This window comes from Semicossyphus pulcher, unplaced genomic scaffold, assembly GCF_022749685.1.
Source record: "Semicossyphus pulcher isolate SPU_LCO1_2020_fin unplaced genomic scaffold, fSemPul1.0.p SCAF_11, whole genome shotgun sequence".
NCBI lineage: Eukaryota > Metazoa > Chordata > Actinopteri > Labriformes > Labridae > Semicossyphus > Semicossyphus pulcher.
Genome location: NW_027211615.1, coordinates 12,734,427 through 12,756,963, shown reverse-complemented (window position 1 = coordinate 12,756,963; position 22,537 = coordinate 12,734,427). Strand labels below are relative to the sequence as shown.

Below are 22,537 nucleotides of genomic sequence, written 5' to 3'. Positions count from 1 at the left end.
GGATACGGCAGAAATTGTTCTGTAAAACAATGCTTTGCCTCATGCCAAATCTTTCGATCAAGTTTCTTTTTAAAGTATTTTTTATTCAGTGTAATTTTTAGAACGTTTCTACTTTTGCGCAGCAGCTAACTTCCTTTTTAGCTGCTTTTAAAAAACAAGGACTGCAGCATAAGAGGAATTTTTATATATAACATAAAACAGGTTTTTCTTTCTGTTATTGGTGGACAAACGCATCCACCTGATTCCTGAGTAGTGAATTACAATCCATCCATCAAGAGGACAAACGATTACCTGTGATGTGATATAAAATGAAGAACAGAAACAGTTTTTGGGAAATATTTAATTTTTTATAACTAGTTCGTGTCCCATAAAAGTTTTCTTAGTACCATCAAGAGTTTTGGGACAGCAAGGGAATATTACAAAAGTTGCAGGAAGGATACAAAACTTTTTTCCCCCCATTTTACACTTCCCCATTCTTCCTCGTTCTGTCACTCGACAGACAAAAGTTGATTGTAAAAACTTGAACGGCTAAAGGAGTTTTACATTATTTTCTTCATGTCGACGCTTCCAATGTACACGTAGCACAACAAGAGTTCACAAAGGACGACATAAAGTAAACAGCGACTGAAACAGGACATGCGTTCAGTTATTGCAGGAAAATACCACCGAAACGAAACATATAGCAGAATAGTTTGAACCCTGTTAAATAAACCATGAACACATTGGTCGGTTTGTTCAGCCACACTGGAATTGTTAACCTTTGTGAGAAAAAACCTCTTAAACATTACATATCATCACTTTTCTACCATAAACATTCTAAGACGCATTTACATATAAATCCTTTCACATATTCATAAACATTTACATTTCTTTCCCCTCTCAGGGTTAACCTTTTTTACCGTCAGAAAGACGAGCGTTTGTATGAAGGAGGAAAACAAAAAGGTCCTTCATTTTTAGAAACAACAAAACACATACTGTACGTTAAATCTTCGATACATTTGTGCGTAAGGAAATGAAGACATAAAAAAGTCTCTTTCAGTTGAAGCCCTTTGTATTTGGGTAAAAACGACATCAAGGTCTCGTACACACTCTCAGAGTGGGGAGTGAAGGTAAACGGACGCTTCGCCTGGAGAGCACAAGGAAGGTTCAGAACTTGAACAGGTCGATAAAGTGCTGCGGAGAGATGGGCATGAGGCAGCTGTCTGGGTCGTTGGCTGTGCATGGATGGCCACAGTCCTGGAGGAAAGTCAACATGACATCGTTATAAAAGTGAAGAAGAGTAAACCAGAAAAGCAGGAAGCAAAGAGGTCCAAACAACAACTTGACAGAGGACACTGGAGCCAGTTGCATCAGCTGTTCGTTCAAACTTGGTGACATTTATGAGGAGATTTACTGCTGAATAAAAATGGATTCAAAACACAAAATCTTGCTTTGATCCAGATTCTTTTTTTTAGGGAATAAATTATGTTTAAACCGGATACTGTGTCATCTTTGCTGCTGCTACTGTAGTAGACATTGGATTGACTCTGTTGTAGTGTGTTCCTTTTTTTTTGTATGTTTAAATTGTTTGTTTGCTGTAACAACTTCTATTCTGTTTTTTCTGGCTTTCTGGAAAGATACATCTTTAAATAAATCATATAGGGTAAATATATCCATTGTTAATATAAAAGATGTGACGATGGCTCCTTCAAAATTACACACATTCAGTCCCTAGTGTAACTGTTGTTTAGTCAAGTTTGCTGATGTGACTTTTAGAAAGAAAATACATTAAAATTATATTAACTCAACTGAGCTACCTGGTGACCCATTGTTGCAGATTTTAACTTCTGTATTTTAAAGCTCCTGTGAGGAGTTTTTCGCTGGTTATGAAACAGGCTCAAATTCATTCTGATTACTCTATATGAGCTACAAAAGCAAACCAGACCATCAGCGACAAGATTGATTATTTCTATATACTTATTTTTAAATCCCTAAAACCGCTGGCGGGGGGTAGGTGTCAGACGTAGAGATTAACTGCACGCTGCCTTTGTTTACATTTCCCAGGGTAAAAGTTTAAAGTGAGTGAGACATATGACTGTTAAAGAAAGCAGGAGGAGATTTTTGGTTAAAAACCACCACTTAAGCGTACAGGACAAAATCAGCAGAGATAAGAGGTACAGTTTTGTCCACAGAGGGGCGCCAAAATCAACACAAGCAGAAAGTTCCTCACAGCAGCTTTAACTAGAAATGTGAATGAAACATGATTTACTGTCATTAAATTGGTTTTCCAAACCACCACAGAATACCTCAGATTATGATAACTTATTAATAATGTTTGACTTAATTACCAAATAAGGTTGGTCAGGTTGCAGAATATGACACTACCCTCTCAATTTAAAATTAATGAATATTACTGCCTAAAAGAAATTTGAAATCAGTTGTAATTAAGTTAATTGGCTTCCTAATCTCTATTTACAGGGCAGGGACGTGAATTTCCTGGACGGCAAGTGTTCTAGTTTGCGTTTGTAGTACACCAGTCACGTATCAGCAGGCTGCAGCGTATGCGGGAAAAACAGTCCGTGTGGAGAGCAAAAGCAGGCGGATTGAATCCGCCATAATGCCATACCGGCTCCCATCAGCGTCATCTGACAATGATTTAGCTTCTTATTAATCTCTATAAACAGACATCTGCATGCTAACAGCTAACAATCTGTTCTAGATCTAAAATTTATCATAAATTCTCTTGACGCTGTGTCATGAAAGCCGTTCAGCGTTCAGATTTCCCGACTTCCTCGAATGCATCAGAAATGCTCGATCCAACCAAGCGTTCAACAAACGAGCATTTTAAAAGTAGTTTTCTTCTCCTAGTAGTTTTCATTTTTACTTTGTACAAATCTGCATCATGATGTTGAAATTTCGGCAAAGGTAAGGTTTCTGCAAACTGTTTCTTTTTCTGTAAACAATGCAGCATGCGGAAAAGGAAGTAGTTTATTGCTAACCGCTGGCTAGAAATAGCTGGTGCAACAAGGTCCTGGACATATGTATAAACAGAGAAACACTGAAACAGAAAAACACTAAATGACTTCAAGAAACATGAATTTAACATTCAGATGAATTTATGAACCTAGAAAAAAATGTTTTTCTAAGAGTGAGGTTAAAGGCCATTAAAAAGTCAGCAGAAAGAGTGTCTCTGTTTACTAAACACACACAGATCAGTAGACAACGTTCGACACACATGGAAAAAACGTATAAATCAGATAATCTGTGAAACATGAGACAAACTGCCGACTGAACACACACAAACGAGTGATGGGACAGAAAGTACCTTGAATAACAAAGCCAGGTGGCGATCCTTAAGGAATCAGGGAGGAGGGGGACCAGGAGGAGAGGCAGGAAGGAAAGGAGACAAGCGAGAGGAGGGATGCAGAAAGGGCAAAGGTTACAAAAGAAATAGGATCCAGTTTGGGAGGATAACAAGTCTGTGTGTGGTAAATTATCACAAGGAGGCAGAGAAAAGACACCAGCAGGATTTTACAACTAAATACAGTTAGTTTGTTTACAGGAAGTCTTTAACTCAAACTCTGTGAAATGTGACTTTCACGTGGTTAAGTCCAATATTTGACCTCTGACCTTTGCATGTATGAGCACTTAAGTCCAACCAATGAATTACTACCGGTGATAGTGTGTGTTTGTGTGTGTTGGATTTCTTGAATAATCAGATCATTGTTCTGAAAATGGGGCAATGTTCACACTGGCCTGAGGTCAGGAGAAATATGAAAAGAAACTTTTAATATTCTTTTTCAGAAAGTCAAATATTTAAAAAGGACAAAAGTGAGATTTTTAGTACTATTAAAAAAACCTTTCTCACTGCAAGCTAGAGAAACAGTGTAACAGAGGATGTGTGAAAGTGTCACTGAGACTTCACGTGAGTGTACCAAAAGATAACGGATGTTTTGTCTCTTTGGCCGAGGAAATACAACGTGTTCTGGTACAAACTCGATACTTGATTCTCATGTCTAATCTTTGTACAGGTCTGTGAGAAACATCTTATTATACAGTGCAGGTTTAATTAACAGTTCACACACTCACTTGAAACACACATCACTTAAAGGCCATCAGTTACTGAGAATCTACACCGACACTTTGCAACCGACTTGTAGACTTATTCTTCAGTTGTGCATTAATTCAGTTTTTCTGTAGGATGTAGAATCAAATGAGAACGAATGACTAATAGGATTGGTTTACCCAGATGTTGAGGAAAAGTACATAATCATTGCTCTTTCAAATTAATCTTGGCTGCTCATCTAGCCGATCAATAACTTCAAAAGGAAACTGAGATCGAAGTTGGCCAAAATGAAGAGATCACATGGTTTAACATGGATTCCTTGGTTATGGGCACGTATGTAAAATAGACCTGATGCAAACAAACGGAGCAGCAGAAAATTACTTGCGTATTACGCCCGCCTCCAGCGCAGCATACGCGGCTGGTGGAGATTGAAGCACTAAATAACACTGGAGCGGTTGTGTCCTGACACACGCGTCTCAAAAATACACTCCCTGTTAGACTGAGCCTACTGGGCCCCTCAAATGTTATTTACAGCCTGTCATTTACTTCCACATGTGGTCTGATGAACAGTACCTATATGGTGTTTCCTGCATGGTTTGAATGTGGCTGCAGGTGTGTTTTTTTTACCTGCCAAAAGAGGATGCTACAGTGTTTGCAGAAGTGCAAGGTGTCGCCGTACTGCTCCTTCATCGGATAATGTTTCTGCAGGGTGAAGTACATCAGCTTCCAGTCCACCACACCGCTCTTTGTCAGGACCAGATTCCGACAGAACTGGAAACACACAGTTAAAACAGGATTTCAAACTCCGGGGACGAGAATGTAATTATAAGTGGCACAAAGTGTAATTAGATATGATTAAGGGCAATTACTCATTAACACCAATCCTACGTGTGTGTGTTTTTCCATGTGTGAGAAAGAGTGTGTGTGGGAGTGAGAGGAAATGAGAGAAGGTGAGAGAGATCACCGTGAGCTGTGAGAAAATGTGGCAATTCTGCCCTCTAGTGGCCAATGGGTGAAGTACCCGTGGAGCAGCCATCTGTTTGACTGACACAAACTACTGTTGCAAGTTTTAAGAATATATGGACCCCAGGAAGAATCATTGTTAAAGGAGCAGTCCGCCCCTGTAAAAAGCCACTGTCAGTCGAAGCTGGTGTTCTCTGTAAGCGATAGAAGCAATTATATTTGAAATTGGCGCCATAGCTGTGGAGAAAGTTCAAATAGCTCGTGGTTTCGCCCATTCTACATTCCTACAACACCCAGCATGCATTGCGCCCCTCCCTCTGAAAGGAACGGCCCAGCGAGAGACACTGGAGTGAAATACTACTGTTTTCCAGTCAAGGACATTGATCGCTGCAGGCAATGACTCAGAGCGGTACAGAATCTGAAACATGACGAGAATATACCGGTGGATCGTGGCCAATTGGAGAAGCGGATAGCGTCCTCCGAAGGCACAGAGCCAAATTGGATTTTTTTCCTACCATAATGACATTAGCTCCCCATAATAGCATGATAGGACTGAGGTTGAAAATCGGCAAACTGGCCCTTTAATAACTTACAGGGATCCTAAGTAAATATATTAATAAATAATGACCCTTCAAAAATCATTATCAAAACTGATTTTGCCTGTTAATTCTCCTGATCAATGTCTCATAAAATCAAACACATCGCCCTCTCACCTGTTTGTCTGAGAAGTGGAAGTGGCAGAGTTTCTTCCACAGTATCCTGTTCTCACTGAGGCAGTGCAGGGTGGGCGTGGCCTGTCCCAGGTTAATGATGTCATAGGCATCAGATAGCTTGCAGAGGATTTTGTTCTGCATGTGTAGCGGCAGGTCGTTGAATGACATGCCATCGCAGATTTGCTGGGAAGACAAAAAAGGAGCCAAAGAATAGCTGAGGATAAAGTGGTTCAGATGTGCTGTGATGATTCATACTAAGTTAAATGATCAGTTCCAAAAGATAAATTGTCAACAATTCTTCTCTCCTCTCTTAAATTGAGCGCACCAGTGGGAGCAATAAATTCACACATGCTAACAGATTTCAGATCTGTAGCCAACCTTCCTTCTGGGCCTGGAGGTTTATAATGTCTAAAACATGCTCACACACGAAACACATGCAGATCAATGCCAAATACACACGCAAACACCGCAGCCTCTTCTACCTTGGGGATCTGCAGGTTGTTGAGCTGCTGCTGCCACTTGAGAATTGTCTCCAGTCGGCACAGCCAGATGTTGACGTTGCCCACGAGGACACACCTGCCGACGTGGATGGTCAGACTGTGCAGGGTGGAGCTCAGGTCCTGCAGCAGCTCCTTGACGAGGCGCGGGTTGTAGTGGTCCTCTAGAACTAGACGTGTCATAACAAACAGTGATTAAGATGAAGAAGAAAACAATAGCAGCGTGTTCCCTTTCTTAACTAAAAACACATTTAAACAAGAACAATTAAAGTGCAAAGACAGCTAACTGTTTAAAGCTGGTCGAGTAATTGCTGAAAATACCCATATCTTTTTCTGACACCCACAGAGGACAAAAAACACAAATGATGATAATTCATAAACACAGTTTGTCATAAATACTGCCTCATAAATGTTGCAGACGAGGTCTGTACTTTGCTCCACCAGGCAACACAACCCCATAATGACAGAGCACGCTGGTCCTACTGGTTTTGTGGTTGGACATTCAGTGCAGGAACATTGCCATGGCTAAGTGGTAGCTGGAAAAACAACATCTTATGGTTGCTCAGAACTTCCCCATTTTGCAATGAAAAGTTCTTTCTGTTTAAAATGTAGACATGCACCCTTTTCCCACCAAAATGAGCGTGCTGACGCAGGTTTTCAGACCCGGGGAGACCCGCTAATAAATGCCGATTGTCTCTTTTCCCATTGCCAATGGAGTAAACTCCTTCCAGTCTCTTTTCTGCTGCGTCACGCCAGAAACCTGTCGCCTTATTTCTTCTTCCCCTCGGCTCAGAAGAAGCTCTCCCACCTCGCTGTCTTGCCAGTGTTGCTGCATCTTGCACGAAACAAAGAACAAATTTGCCGCTGTATGTTGTTCTTCTGTATTTACGCGACAGCGGCTGGAACTTCAATGCGTGTCAAAACGGGTTTTGTGTTCCCATCACTGCCGATCGTAGCCGAGGCGATAATTACCCGGGTCTACTGCAGAGTCATTTGACCCGGGTCTGCAGATTGTAACCTTTCCCACTAAGCAAAAAAGCCCGGAGTTAGCAGGTTTTTTGACCAGTGGGAAAGCGGCTTTACACAACATGAGCCTAAATTAGTATCCAGTCAAAAGTGCAATGCTTAAAGATGTCTGTCTGTTCAATAATCTCCATCTCAGCTCTCCTTACCCTTTCGTACAATCTTCTCCAGTATGTTGAAATAGTTTTTCTGTGCAGCTCCACTCAAAGAGGTCAGCTGGGATCTGGCTATTAGCTGGAAAAGCTGTGGGAGGAACACAGAGTAAGACAGTTAGAGGACAAGTCATAGAGCAGCTTCAAAGGGATTCTCAATCGAGGCGTTATTGCTCACTTTTGCAACATAGTTGAATCTTCTCAAGTCCTGAATGGCACTGGAAAAGTCTAGACGGTTGAGGGCTTCACCGAGCGTGCAGTATCCATGCCGCTAGGCGTTAACATAAACAGACACACACATGCACACATAGATTTTTATTAAAAACAGATTTAATTCAAATAAAAATGCTGTTTTAATCAAGAACACTGAACGTGAAAATCAAGTAAAGGCTGCAGCACTCACCTCTTTTGTGCTTCCTTTCTGCACGTAGATCCATTTATCCCTGAAAACAACTGGACAAGGACAAAACACTTCATCAGTTGGGGTTTGGAGGTGTTATATTGTTAGTGTACAAACTGTAATTTAGGAGTCCCAAAGGAGGAGTTTAGGAGTTGCCCATATATAGAACGCTGTCATTTCCGCGCATCTAGATTGATACATTGTATGTTGCTATGGCAACGCCTTTTTTTTCTACTTCTGTGCGTCATCAAGTTGCTCATCAAGTCATAAACTCCAATTCAACATGGATAAGAGGAAGAGATGCATGAATGTAAGACAGAATCAATGCCTCGAGTGAAGGTGGGTCTGATGGTGGGGAGGTCTCCGGCTGTTCTGCAAAGCACCTTGTTCTTTGTGCTTTGCAGGTTAAGTTTATTGTTCCATATTTCATTGTCATGTTGTCATTTTGTAAGCTGCATAAAGACACCACATCTCGCATTTCATTATATAACTTTGTGCTGTAAAATGATAAATAAATGAACCTTATACCTTGAAAATCAATACATTCTAATAGCAGGTAAATGTTACCCGTTGGCGGTGTTAGGTATACTGTGACCCTGGCGGTTCTCGTGTTAAAGGACCTAGGTGATTTGTCATGTCATGCAGTGCCAGCAGCCAGAAACCTAGGTGTAATTTCCATCAGCTGACCTTTGCTGAGCAGGTGAGGAGAGTTCAGTCTTGTTTTTATCAGCTCAAAAACATTTAAAAAATTCAACAGTTTTTTCTCACACCGGTTTGGAGAAGGTTATTCATCTCGTTTATACTACTGCAACTCTCTTGACACCTGCCTCAGCCAAACGTCTTCAGCTGCATCAAGAATTTTATCTGGCGCAAAGCGCACAGACCATATCACTCCTGTTTAAACACACCTGCACTGGTTACCAGTAAGTTTTAGAAATCATTCAAAGATTTAATGATTGCTTTTAAGGCACAGAAAGGTCCGGCCCTTGGCTATATTTCTGACGTTTTAACTTTTTATGAGCCAACTCGCAGCTCAAGATCCTCTGGCAAGGCCCCCTGTATTTGTCCCACAGTCTAGGCTCAGGACAAAAGGTGATTTCTCTGTGAGGGCGCCTGTTCTGTGGAACAGCCCGCCACAGGAAATTAAGCTAGCACAATCAGTTTCATCTTTTAAATCTCTTCTTATAACACACTTTTATAAACAGGCTTTTATTTAAACCATCTTTTAGTTGCCTTCATCCTGATCTTATGTATTATTTTAGCCAACACATGTTTTTATCTCCGACTGATGTGTTTTTAGTTGTACATGTATACCTCACATTCTTTCAATTCTTTTATTGTTGTTGTATTTGTTTTATGGAAAGCACTTTGTAAACTTTGTTTTTAAAAGGTGCTATCCAAATAAAGTTATTATTACTATTATTATTATTATTATTATTATAAATGCAGAACTTGAAGCAGGGTTTTTTTTCAATTTTAAAGGCTTAAAGAGCTGAAAAGACTACGACGAGCGTGTTTGCTCTGCTTCCTTGTGTGCAAATGACCTTTAATTTTCATACCAAAACAGAAGCCAAAAGAGGGATCAAGTGTTGGTTACACTCACACTGAGATTTGGTGTTATTATTGTAGAAGTCCTTTTTCCTCTTTGTGGTGGCGAGCTCGCACACATCCCCGACAAACAGATTCTCTTTGTTGTCGCTGCAGAGCCTGTTTAGAGACAGAATAACATTGCATGTCAAATTCAAATCAAATCAAATTTTATTTGTACAGCGCCAAATCATAACCAGAGTTATCTTGAGACACTTTACAAAAAGAGCAGGTCTAGACCGACTCTTTGTTATGAGAGTATGTGTGAGTGACATTCTATTTCATTACAAACTGCTGCAAAAGATCTGCTCTGCTGTGTAATCCTGGAGCAAGTCTGGGACTACTTTTTGATGTCCTGTTATATTACTCTGTTGCAGGGCCTGAAGGGGCCGAGGCAATGTAGGTGCTGCGGTATTTTGGGGCTTTAGAGGGCCAGCAAATGTGCGACTCCATCCTTATCTGCACAGGTCACTCATGACAAGAACATTTTTAAAAGTAAGTAAAGCTGATAGATTCTTGTTGCATTTTTTGAGGAATCGGGATAATAAGCAGGGTAAAGATGGATGTAACAGCGGTCAGAATATCGAGGTGTGAACTTATAATGTCTGTTGTCTTTTATAATGAAGAAAACACATCAGATGGCAGACACAGTAAATCAGAATCTTTGGGACAAAATAACTGATGTGACTCAGGCGCTGCTTTCTCAGAAAACATGCAAAACATTACCAGATCTGTATCTGATCTCTGTTATTCCTGGCAGCCTTTATGGGCCTGCTTTCTTGATAAATCGCCTAGTTATGACTGATAAGATAGATCCGAACTTTTTGGCCTTAACTTGACAAACGTTGACATGAGAGGCTTAAACTGGCTACAACAGAAACCCAGCTGAAAACCTTTATTATGCTGGCACGTGTTAATATACTGGATTCTCATTATCTACGTTTGTGTGTTTATGAGGGTCAGGGCGTGTTTCTTGTTATTTTAATTAAATATAAATAGGTGCGTCAGGTGTCTTTGAAGAGTTCTACTATTGTGAGAACTTATCTTTTTTTTTTTTTAAAGATGATATTTTTGACCTTTTATGTCTTATTAAGTGAGAAAACAGTTGGTAGTGCTGGAAACAGGGGAAGAGAGAGCGAGGATGACACGCAGCCAGAGGGTGGGAGTTGAACCAAGGGCTGTCGCATCCAGTACCGTAGCCTCTTTCCATGAGTTGCACGATTTAACCGCTGAGCTAAACCAGCACCAAGAACTTGTAATCTTTTCCTCTAATGCAAAAAAACCCCATCATCCATCCTTCAATTATCTGTACCGCTTATCCTGTGCAGGGTCACGGGGGGCTGGAGCCTATCCCAGCTGTCATTGGGTGAGAGGCGGGGTTACACCCTGGTAAACAATAACCGCCGCTTCTTTAGCGATAGCACCCCCTTCTGCTGGATTGCTGCTGCTGTGCGTCATTTCAACTGCTGCTGTGACGTTCCAGCGCTTTGCATTGTGGGATACAGTAGGAGAGGTAGACTGGTCCAATGCACACCGGAGATTTTTTCCGAATCAGTACGACATCATTGCTTTTGTTTGCATACTACATACTACATTTTGGCCAAATCAGTACTGCTCGTATAGTATGGTATTTCGAAACACAGCAACAGTCCCTAATGAACCTAACGAGCATTTCCTTGGACTGTGGGAGGAGGGAACCCACACATGCACGGGGGAGAACGTGCAAGCTCCACACAGAAAGACACCCTATCTCCGAACCGGGGTTCGAACCTTCTAGCTGTGAGGCAACAGCGCTAACCACTGCACCACCGTGCAGCCCTACATAGACTCAAATAAAGCTAAAGCTGTGAACTGTGCTCATCTATTGCTCTGAAACTAGACGAGACTTCTCTACTGACCTTTAGCTGACAGATCAAAGGGCTGGACTTCACTGGTAATTGACTCTCAGTGTGTTCATAATCTTTTGGCTGAAGTTGAGCACCCGCCTGGCAAAACTACAATCACCACGGGGCTAAATATTTGTGTCGGCTGATTGTAATGGGAAAAACACCCTGAGAATATGTAAGTATGATTTACTGCACTTTGTAGACATTTGTGAAAAAACCTGTTCAGACAAAACAACCCTTTATCAACCTCCGTCTTCACAGATGTTTTTTGTTCAGCCAAGGAAAAGTCTCATTCAACAATCTGTTATAAATCTATGCATGTAACATGCTATTTATTTAATGAAGTACACAAGGGATATATTTGGTTCAAGATCTTTCCAAAGCCGGAGGACAAGTTTACCTCACCAGAATGATCATTCACAGTCCACCTGATTCTTGAAACGAATTTACTTTTTCCTCCAGCATAAGAGAAGGCACGGCTCGGCTCGTCTGACTGCGAAGTCAACAGATTCACAGCGAGCGAGCTCTGCAGTAATCCCTCGTCTCTATCCATTTATCCAATTGTACAGGCGTGCGCACAAACACACATGTGAGCACAGTGATCTGTCACAGCGAATTACAAGTACGGAATGCAATAGCCTGGCTCCTTTACACCGGTTGCATGCGTAGCTGCGGCCTCCACGGAGCCAATAGAAAACATCAAACAGCAGCAGGAGCGCTCAAAGGGATTTGTGGATATTTAAACTATATCCTGAAATACATGCGCTAAAGAGGTATGAGGGAAGTCAGCATGAACAAGACATTCTTTTTTAAGTGTAAGTCGACTAACCGAGGATACCTTCCGACATTTAAAGACACAAAAGGATCCAAACAGCTTCTGTAACACTGCGTACCATGCCAGTGGCATCATAATGCTCTCTTTCTTTCTGCCAAGTGTACCTCCATCGCATGAAGTCACTGGCCTTTCTGAGTGAGCCTGTGTTTGGAGTGCAGCCAATCCGAACAGATGATGTCATACGTTATTGTCCGATGCCGCGTCCTTTGCCTTTTTGTGAAAAGACTGCTGACGAGCTGACGCGGGACAGCGAGTGATGTCGGTTGGCTGATCAATAGAAAGGGCGACTGTGTGACGTGAGGGAGATATCACCGACTGGTGCTGAGATGCCAACGTTAACCCCGCGAGCTCCAGCAGGACACCAGAGTCTGGCTCATGAGCAGATCAGACTGTCCCTGCTGAGCTAGTTGCTTGTTGCTATTTTTACTTCTTTAAAGCAGCATGATTAGAATAAATTCTATATACATTAAAACGCTCATTCTTAACATGCATTTGCCTTGTTTGTTCTTGAACCTTACATCTAAAGTTCTAGTCCTTACAAGCAAAATGAGCCTCCATGCTTGGATGTAACTTCTGTGTTGTTAAAACAGTCCAAGCAACATTCTGACATCAGCGATTAGCTCTAGCCAAACTAGCTAACAGGGAAAGAGGCAGAGAATAGCTTGCTCAATAGTTGCCTGTGGAATTTGTTGGTCATAAATATTTTTTCAAAACTAAATACTGGGTAGGAGCATCCTCGCCAAGGTCTAACTCTGTGGTAAATTGTTCCAGGTGTTGACCTTTGAACTCCGTGAAGTCAGAAATGTTAGTGACGTACGTTGACTTGGGAGGCTGAGTAAAATCTAATTTGGGTTAATGTTTGTTGTCGCACAGTTTAGTCATTAGTTATGACACTATTAGGCCATGGTTGTTGCCGCTCACACGAAAGACCTCATAGATTTCAATGATATTTGACAACTTCAGCACTGTAATAGAATGCTATTTGTAACAGATATTTTCCGTCTGTTTTTGTGGCTTTTTGGCTTTATTAGATAGGACAGCTGAAGAGAGACAGAAGATGTTAGGAGTAGGAAGTGGGGGATGACATGCACCAAATGATTGGCAAAACCGTGAGTCGAACCTCAATCAGTATGTCGAGGACTGTAGCCTCTATACATGGGGCGCCAACTTAGCTAAACCAGCGCCCTAGTGTATGGTAATTTTTGATTGCAATTATTCACATACATTTGTTTTTCTAAATAAACAGTTATTATGAAAAAGGGAAATGTGCAAAACACCTATGTTTGAAGATAACATAAGATTTTGAGAGCTATTGCTAATGCTAAGAGAAGAAATTCAACCCAACAAAAAGTATATTACAAAAGCAAACAAACAGAATAGAACCTCCTTTCCTTTTATGAGACCACTCATTGCCAGTTAGCATGAGTCGAAACAGTACATGTTCCCTGCTGATATCATGAACGCTCTCCTGCTGGGAGGAAACCCAGACTGCCCACAAAGACAAGAGTTACACAGAGCAGACACACTGACAGAGCAGAACTGGTTTTTGGTTTGGCTGAGTGGTCATTAAAGCCTTTCAACAACTTCAGTGGGAGGGATGGTGCACAACACGCACAACAGGTCCTGTTTGAACTTAAAAGTTAGTCTTGTGTGCCTCGTTCAGAGGAACTGGTATGCTAACATTCATCACACAACTTCAAGCAGACAGATTTACATGTTGCACCAATAGAAATAATCCAAAAGTAACTCCTGAACATGAAGCCCAATAATGACTTTCTGTGCTGATCCGGCACATCAATTATGAAGCTGTATACCCCAAAGCTATTATGACCACTGTGTTTTAGTTTAATCAAAAGGCTCCATTGTTTGCTGACATAAAAAAACTTGTGCAGCAGTACACTCTCCTGTCTGTGGGGTAATAGAGCAATCCAGCCAAGTAAAGAGATCAGGTATAATCCTGTTTGTTTTTAAGTGTGTATAAAACCAAATTTGGCAAACTGCATTCAAATCGTTCTGTTACAAAGTAACACCACACGTGATTTAAACAGTCAATCATCCAATACAAGGGAATCTTCAGTGATTGTTGGTGTGTTAGTGGACTCAGATCAGAAGCAACAGCGTTCTCTTTGATGTTTTTGACTACTGTCTCTAGTCATTCATCTTTTCTTTGTTTATCAGCCATAGCAACCGTCACTCGCGACTCTTTCTGCAAATGAAAGGGCTTTAGTTATTGGGCTTTTGCCGTAAATACTATTCTTAATGCATTCCATAAAAATGATAACTTTTAGTCTTTGTTCCTGTACTGCACTCCGTTTTTTAAGACAACCAGGACGAATGGTGTGTTTCCAATGTGCGTTCAAAAACAACCAGGGCGTGTGAGCACTGCTTTGAGGTAATAATTTGCAGAAGACAGTCTCCTCAGTTCCCTCATAAACAATACCTGACCTCAATACTTCACATTCTGATCTGCATGAGGTAAAAAAAATTCAAATCAGACACGTTATCTGTAACATCAAAGACTTCCTCCTCTGTGATACTGTTCAAATGTTTTAGTAGGATACACCGACAAGTCTGCCTCATGTAAAATTACCCTCTTGAAATTCTAAAACCAGCCCAGTACTCAGCCCTGTCTGTTACCATGACGGCCCATTTTGAAACAACAGGCTGCAATTGTGGGATGCAAAGAACCTCATCAAAGACTCTCTGCTCTGACCGTGACAGCAGTTGGCTGAGTGATATTTCTTTCGGTGAGTAGCTATGGCCTTATCAGGGTAATTTGGTCGAGATTTTTAAGACTGTTGTGACTCCCAGCCACTTGTTTTCCATGAGTGATTAAGCTTTTTTCTCCCACTAAATCGGCCACTGGTTCAGTTTGTGATTATTTCTATTCAAATATATTAGTATCCTAAAGTGTGATTGGTTTTCAGTAAGGTATTAATACACAATGCAGCTTAAAGAAATTCACCTATAAGAGCAAATAACAGAAAATCCATGATCATTAGCTTACACTTACACCCATGTGATTTCTCACCCTCTCTACTTTTCTCATTTTAATACACGTAAATAAAAGCTTACATTTGAGATATTTTGAGTGAGTTGAAACATGCCAACTCAACCTTTAAAGTCAGCCTTGGCAGTCAGTCAGCTGCAGTCCACTTTTAAACAGTGATGTAGAGTTAATACGATCTAATCTACTCTTGGCTATACTGGTGTTCTGTGGTGAGATTCAGAGCAACCTCCAGTTCTGATTGGCTTGGAAAAATAATACCTACGCACCCTGTAGTTTTAAGTTCCCTACGTTTTTTATATATACATTTATAATCTTCAGTAAAATATGCAAAGTAGCCCTGAGAGGGAAATATTGTTGTTTAGCTGTGATACATGTTGTTATGACTCCTCAATCCTTGAATCTATGAAGGTACATTAAAATAAGTATCATTTTTATGATACTGACTGATTTATTTTTTGTAACATCGTATATGTAAAGGCCCGACTCGGGACAAGAGTTGAAAATTAGCGAAAGCTATAAACTCTCTGTGCAACACATCTTGCTCTGTACTGGAACTATGTTAAATTGCATCGTCCCTATTCATATAAAACAAATTCAAAAGTATATTTTTGAAAAATATTTTTTTAGTCTGAATCAACACTAAAATAATAAAATAATATATATATTGATTTGTCGTCCAGCTCTGCAATGTGTAATGTGCCTGTAGTCATGAATCCAAGCAACGTGTAATGGAAAGCAGAGGAAACTATAGAAGAATTACTTTACTTGTACTTGTAGGATACTATGCTATGTTTTTAAATCAAATTTTACAATATAAATCACTGATTCATTAAGCATATAAAGATTGACATAGGCAGTAACTGTATAACCATGCCATTAAACTTGGATATAGATGACAAAAGGTGACATTATTTTCTTACTCGGTCAAGTCAATCTCTCTGTTGTTATCTTCCAGCTCGTGTCCGTAGAAGACGATCCTCTTCCAGCCATGCTCGGTCTTTGTCCAGCTCCATCCTGGTGATCTCCAGTCTTTGCCCAAGAAAGGCATATTAGCTGGAGAGGGGGGCAGAGACGGATGCTGCCACTACAAACACCTGGTTAGTGACCAAGATGCAGGATTTATCTCTGGCCTCTGGGTGCTATGGAAGCAAACAAAGGCCATAGTAAGAGACTGAACACTGAATTGAGATATGTGGTCTTTTTTTAAATGTTGATGTCAAGAGTTAAAAAATAGTGTTCTACTCATTCTACTTATGTTAATACACCCATCTTGAAACCAGGTTACAGGTTGATGGGAACCTGTGTCACTGACTTTTTTAATATGTGAATGACATTGTGGGTTTTTTAAAGAGAAGAATTCAACCCATTTGTTAAAATATATGCAAAATATATATATATATATATATATATTACAAAAATAGGCTTCAGTGATATATAAAATGAAGCGTTACTAAGGGAATAAACAAATTATTATTATGAGACCTAAATTTGCTTACACAGATTCAGTCAGTGGCCTAAAACTACATGTTAATGTCTCACTACAAATAGCACATAAACAAGAGCGTCATTAGATGTATACAACGAGTATGTAAAATGGCATACTGCGCCAAATTGCTGTTTTAACTCACCAGAAAAGAACTATGACGCATTAACCTTGAACATGTGGGAAAAATAACAGCAAACGATGCCCAAATCGTTTCAACACATAACCGCATAACCGAAAATGGGGAATAGACAAGCTGTCAGTTGATTCTACTAATATAATCACGACAGGAAGAAAAGGAGGAACCCTAACTACACTGCAACAGAGATGTACATTTCTATAAACAGGATAATCAAACCTTTAGCGACTCCTTTGTCGTACAGTCCGTGTGCGCTTCTGTTTCTTGTCTCTTCTCTCTGCCGTGTTGGAAATATTGACGGAAGTAAACACAGTGCGGACACAAGAATTCGTCTCCGCCCCCTGCTGCTCTCTGATTGGACAGAATATCAGTATTTATCTTGTTGCTACCCAGTGTCGCGTCGCTGATTTGCTGGCCGCGTCTGTCAGTCGTGTTCTTTTTTTATCCCCTCTGTTTTGTTGGGGCTTTTTTGTACACGTGACAGAGGACTGCGCACATGTACTTATGTTTTGATTTTGTGATGGAGGATGGGGACAAAACCACAGGGCAGAGCTGTGAGACTGATGTGGTCATTAAGGAACAAAGGCAGATGAAAAGATAGGGTTTAGAGTGCTTTATTAATACGTTTTTTAAAACAAGTAGCTACGCTGTTGTTGACTTAAACGTTTGTAGTATTTTGTTTTGGAAACTTCTGGCTCTTATGTGCATACACATATAGCCTTTTTGTATCTTTTAGGGAAGTCTAAGTCAAGTCTCAAACCTTTCACATTAAGTGTTTACTACAGTCACAAGTCCTTGAGATCAAGTCTGAAGTCATAATGCAGGTATCCTAGGTGTCTGAATGCTAAAAGAGTGCACTACATATGAACTTGGTTCTTTCAAAGCTGTGTAAATGCTATGTTTTAAAAAGCTCCTCACATGCTAAGGCCTGATAGTTTAAGTCAGAGTTTGACATGAGAAGGTAGAGTTTAAGATCTGAATCTATTGCGTATGTTTCAGAAGACATACACTACGATTGACCGCTAAAGATGGGAGCTAAACTCGGAACTAAACCTTTGTGAATGGACCAGTATTATATTTATCTGAAAACATATGAGGGGTGTATAGGCCTTAAATAACTTTAATAATAAGTTCCTGTTTTTTTAAAAGATCGAAACTTTTAATAATAAGCAACTCAAAGGCACTTCACATGAAAAAAAGAATATATATATGTGTATATATAAAGGAAAGAAAAAGAAAAAGTTCAAATGACATAATTAGAGATCACAGATTAAAAAGCAGATTTAAAAATGTGGGTTTTGAGTGTGGTTTTGAAAGAGGGGAATGAGGGAGAGTTTCTGAGGTTTTGGGGGAAAGAGTTCCCGAGGGAGGGGGCAGCAATGGAAAAGGCTCTGTCACCTCTAATCTGGTGTTTGGATCGGGTGAGAATTGAATTGGATTCTATATTGGATGGGGAGCCAGTGGAGGTTTTAAAGGACAGGGGTGATGTGGTCTCTGGTGTGAGAGTGGGTGAGCAGACGGGCGTCTGAGTTTTGGGTGTACTGTAGTTTGTTGAGTATTTTGGTGGATGTGCCATATAGAATGCTGTTGCAGTAGTCCAGCCCTGAGGTGATGAAGGCGTGAATAAAGACTGGCAATGTTTTTCAGATGGAATCATTTTTTTGGTAAAAAAGTAGCATGCAAAATATTAATAATACCATATTGTAGCAAATGAAAGCCACAGGTTCAAACCTTGTGGGTTTTAATCTAGGTCACTTTGCTCTTATTAGCCTGGGAACCGGACAAAACTTCAAGCTCATGTTTTGTTTGCTCTGGCTGTTTTCTAGTGTCTGTAGTATCATTGTAAACTTAGTTAGACTTAGATTACAACATTTCTGTTCTAATATGGCATCAGTGTTATGTTTGAGTGCATGTCTGTTGCATTTGAGAGATAAGGTCTAAAAAGCTTACACTGACATAAGACATAAGGCTCTGTAGGCAAAACACTCTTCGTTATTTGTCTTCATCAAATTAACTTAGAATTAAATTACGTATCAAGCATCCATCTAGATTGGTGTATGTTTGGTGATAACTCCTCTGGGCATTGTTTGTACATGTGATTACCGTACAGTCAGAGGTTTAGTATTACTGGCCTGGTGACAGTAATTAGGTACAGTATTGTTGTTAGATACTGCCCCCTTTAGGCCCCATACTGTTAATTCAGAATCACTCCAAGCAGTATGCTACACCTGCACTCCCACTGACGTTTACTGTAGGCCTCATTATTGACACACAAACACTACTCATTCAAATAATTGCGGTATATCTATACTGATTTAAATCTAATTTTCATGTGTCCATCAGGTAAATGAGTTATCTAACCACACCCTGGATTACACCAACATTCTGACCTTGTGAGCGTCATATACATTTTTTTCCCATGAAAACACTGAAAAAACATTTATTTGTAAGAAAAATAATCAACTTTATTTGTATAGCAGTTTTTCCAAAATATAGAATATTTCAGTACAAGACGATCTTAAACAGGCAGCACCAAACCCAGCTTTAGGTGGTTGATTGATCCTTGTTTGTGTAAGGTGTTGAGTGACCTGAAACTGTCTGAGAACATATTAAAACTAAAAAAGAAGATAATATAAGAAGTGTACATTTTCAGTCAGTAATCATATACCATGCACTTCTGATACATATCTGTAGATTGAATCACTTATTATGATGATACTAAAAAAGGGCCCTTTATTGTCTAACTGAATCACCAACTGATTATGTAAAAGCAACTTTTGAGCAAGTTCTGGCAAAAAGCACGTGTTGAGGGCAGGATATGACTCGCCTTGAAGAGAAATTGTCAGGCCTCAGAAGAAGTGGAAGGTGTGTCTACAGGGCTGCAGCTGAGTGATGCGTATCTACTAACATATACTGTACACGAATTCTTGTGTCTTCTTGTGTGTGAGAGAAAAACAATAATTGGATCAACATTAGACTGTCCTTTCCTTTTCCCCCCGCACAGAAAGTTGGCTGAGAGACAAAAAGGGAGAGAAAGTGGAGAAGAGAAAACGCAGAATGGGAGGGAAGTGGAGATAGAGTAACAACGGGTCAGTGGATTTAAGCCTATCAGATTATTAAGTACATTCCTCTCGCACAGAACGGAGGGAACAACTGAATCTTTTGGTTGGAAATAAAAACCACATCCTACAAGATCTGCGTCTGGCTGCAGTTAAATGTGATTACTTTGTACGTTTTATTACCGTCAATAAGAAACATGCCAATAGAATAACATGTTAGGCATATGTTACCGACATGTTTTCAGTAACTGTTGAAGTAACTGACACTAACTGTGATTTTGTGTGTGTGTTGGAATGTACACCTTTCACCTGCAGAGAAAAGGGGGACTACACTCAATGGATTATGAACAGAGGAAGCAGGCTGAATAAATCAGGATTGAAGGGCAGTTTCATGCTTGTATTTGTCCTGCTGAGGAACAAATGTTATTTTATGTCATAAAACGAGCCATTTATCCAGGGTTACTGATATCACTCCATAATAATACCTTTAATAAAACATATTGCTTTATAAGTGGCTAACAGATAATCAACCTGTATTTTAAAGATATTTTGTAAGCCATTAATAAGAACAAGTTTTGGGTTGCCAGATTTTGAAAAATCCCTTTTAATTGCAGAAGTAAATCCATTTATTTTATATCCAGTTTTATGGATAAAAGTTGTTTTTTTTAAGTTAAAAGTTTTATAGATAAGTTTGAGTAGTTTTTCACAATCTGGCAACCCAAAGTTTTATATTAGCAACAACTTGATTTATAAAGAGTAGGAAGGGCGACTTATCAGAACTTGCCACTGAATAGTTAAAGCTAAAGTATAAAGTATTCCACTAAAGATAATAAGAGAAGAATCATGTACTAATCTTACAGAGTGTGCACATAAAGTATGCACAAGCATTTGACCTTTGACACAGGATTGTGTTCTGAATTGCAATAAATCTGGCATAGTGTGCACAGCCTCATACAATAATACTACTTGTATATGTTCATGTTCAGGATGAAAATGTGAACAAAAAAGTCGAAGTTTTTGTGTTTTTTTTCTTCCCGGTTTGTGTGATCTGGGATTTACTTGAGGCCCAATATGACAGAGACCAGCTCGCTTTATGCAAGTTTCGACAGAAGCCAACAAGCTTAATCTTCCTTTCTTCTGAGCGGTGGCTGCTGAAATTGGCACACAAGCACTGTTCGCACGGAAAGCAAAAGAAACAACCTTATAGACACACATACATTACAGTTGTCTGTGTGATAAATGGATGAAATGTATCATCAACAGTCTTTAGAAGAAAAGGGGGATTTTTTTCAATCCAGGTCTCTCAACTTTTTCCCAGTCTCTTTGGCATTTTTGCAGCTGTACAGCCATTTGATAATCCTTGCATTGCGCTCTATAACTGACGTCCCCTGATGTATCTTCTCATGTAACTCATCCTCCTGGAGCCCGTCGCTGTCACCGCTGTTTCTCGAGAATCCGCCGTCCGACGTAGAGACGCTGACACTCCGGAGGTTTAGTGCAATCTCGTCTGACCTCGCTGAGAAGTTCTCCCTCCCCAAAGACTCGATGACCTCCCCGTCCAGCCCGCAGTACTTGAAAAAAACATCAAAGTCTGCAAAGTTTTTTGAGTACCTGGAGCTGATGTCAGAGTGGGAACGACTGACCCCTTTCCCAGGCCTCCTTTCAACCCCAGGAACGGCGAGCAGACCTGCAGATTTGTTCACACCAGCAGCTGTCACCTTTGTCCCAGAATTTTCTTTGCTGTGTTGTTCCGCTGCTCTGTTCCTCCTCCTCTCCTCTAAAGGGGAGCTGCATTCCTCTGCTGTCCCCTCAGGTGTGCTGGTTTCTTCCTTGTTGCCATCAGAGTAACACTCTTTATCTGCTGCCTCAAGTAACGGAACATTTCTCTGGTGCAGCTTTCGTCTCATATGTAGTTTGCGGCCTTTTGCTGACCCTCTCAGTAACTCACATTTCTGTCTGTAAAGCAGAAGAGAGTCTGGTCGCTTTTTGGAGCTGGACCGACGTACCTGTCCGGGGGAAGAGTTGAGTGAACCGCATGTTGCCGCAGTTGAGATACTCAATGTGGTGAGATTCCCGCCACGGTTTGAGCTCCGGTTTGAAGACCCGGTGCTGCTCACAGAGGCCGATCCAATACTGATCACAGGCTCCTGAGTGGAGTTGACCACCTGTTGGCTTTTGACGTATTTGGGCTTGCTCGCAGCGAGCCTCTCCACAGCACTCATGTGTCCTTTTGTCTCACTCTCCAGCTCCATTTGCTTTCGAAGGTACTCGGGACCTTTCTCCAGGATTTTTGTGGTATCGCTGCCTGTATCCATGGCGGTTTACTCAAATATTTCCACAGAAAAGGTAATCCTTTAGTGCGGTCTCTCCCGTGTTAGAGGCGAAAGATTCCATTCAAGCCTGTCCTCTGCCTGAGCACGTACCACAACAGGAGACTTCACCTTGTCTGTTAAAACACACATCATAATACCCCACCCATTCCTGCGTGAGGCTAGTTTTAACCAAACACAGGCCTGTTCAAAGTACACCTGATACTATCGCGAGTGAGAACAGTGAAAGCTGACACTGCTGCACAGTTTTTTTCCCTTCTTGTCCTGGTGGAAACGTGGGCTCTAACCTTGTTGCTCAATACAGGGCAAAAAAAACTTCCTTTATCCTCCAACATAGAAAACGGTTTCCAAATTACTCTTTGATATCTTTTATCTCCTCCAGAGAAACTGGCTCAACAAAGAGGCCTGGCACTTA

The 22,537-nt window shown here is 40.5% G+C and overlaps 2 protein-coding genes across 3 annotated transcripts; both read right to left on the bottom strand.

The window, feature by feature from the left end:
- Positions 1-337: 337 nt before the first annotated feature.
- Positions 338-17,024, bottom strand: fbxo25 (F-box protein 25). Of its 2 annotated transcripts, XM_069687327.1 has the most exons (11): positions 16,953-17,024; positions 16,032-16,250; positions 9,397-9,500; positions 7,797-7,846; positions 7,572-7,664; positions 7,391-7,484; positions 6,204-6,388; positions 5,722-5,904; positions 4,673-4,816; positions 3,305-3,331; positions 338-1,236 (listed from the first exon to the last, which is right to left on the bottom strand). In XM_069687327.1, exons 2-11 carry the CDS (start codon positions 16,157-16,159, stop codon positions 1,147-1,149), a joined length of 1,098 nt encoding a protein of 365 aa, XP_069543428.1. In that variant the 5' UTR covers positions 16,160-16,250; positions 16,953-17,024; the 3' UTR covers positions 338-1,146. The 2 variants fall into 2 exon arrangements, with proteins under 2 accessions (XP_069543428.1, XP_069543429.1); XM_069687328.1 differs by lacking the exon at positions 3,305-3,331.
- Positions 17,025-19,213: 2,189 nt separating this feature from the next.
- fam110c (family with sequence similarity 110 member C) lies at positions 19,214-22,162 on the bottom strand. Its single transcript, XM_069657500.1, has one exon. The coding sequence runs from the start codon at positions 22,105-22,107 to the stop codon at positions 21,082-21,084; it is 1,026 nt and encodes a 341-aa protein (XP_069513601.1). The 5' UTR covers positions 22,108-22,162; the 3' UTR covers positions 19,214-21,081.
- Positions 22,163-22,537: the final 375 nt, after the last annotated feature.

Coding starts and splice junctions, on each gene's coding strand:
- fam110c (XM_069657500.1), bottom strand. CDS start 22,107: ATGGATACAGGCAGCGATACCACAAAAATCCTGGAGAAAGGTCCCGAG.
- fbxo25 (XM_069687327.1), bottom strand. CDS start 16,159: ATGCCTTTCTTGGGCAAAGACTGGAGATCACCAGGATGGAGCTGGACA. Junction 7,847..9,396: donor TAATAACACCAAATCTCAGT/GTGAGTGTAACC, acceptor GTCCTTGTCCAG/TTGTTTTCAGGGATAAATGG. Junction 3,332..4,672: donor GTAGCATCCTCTTTTGGCAG/GTAAAAAAAACA, acceptor TGATTCCTTAAG/GATCGCCACCTGGCTTTGTT.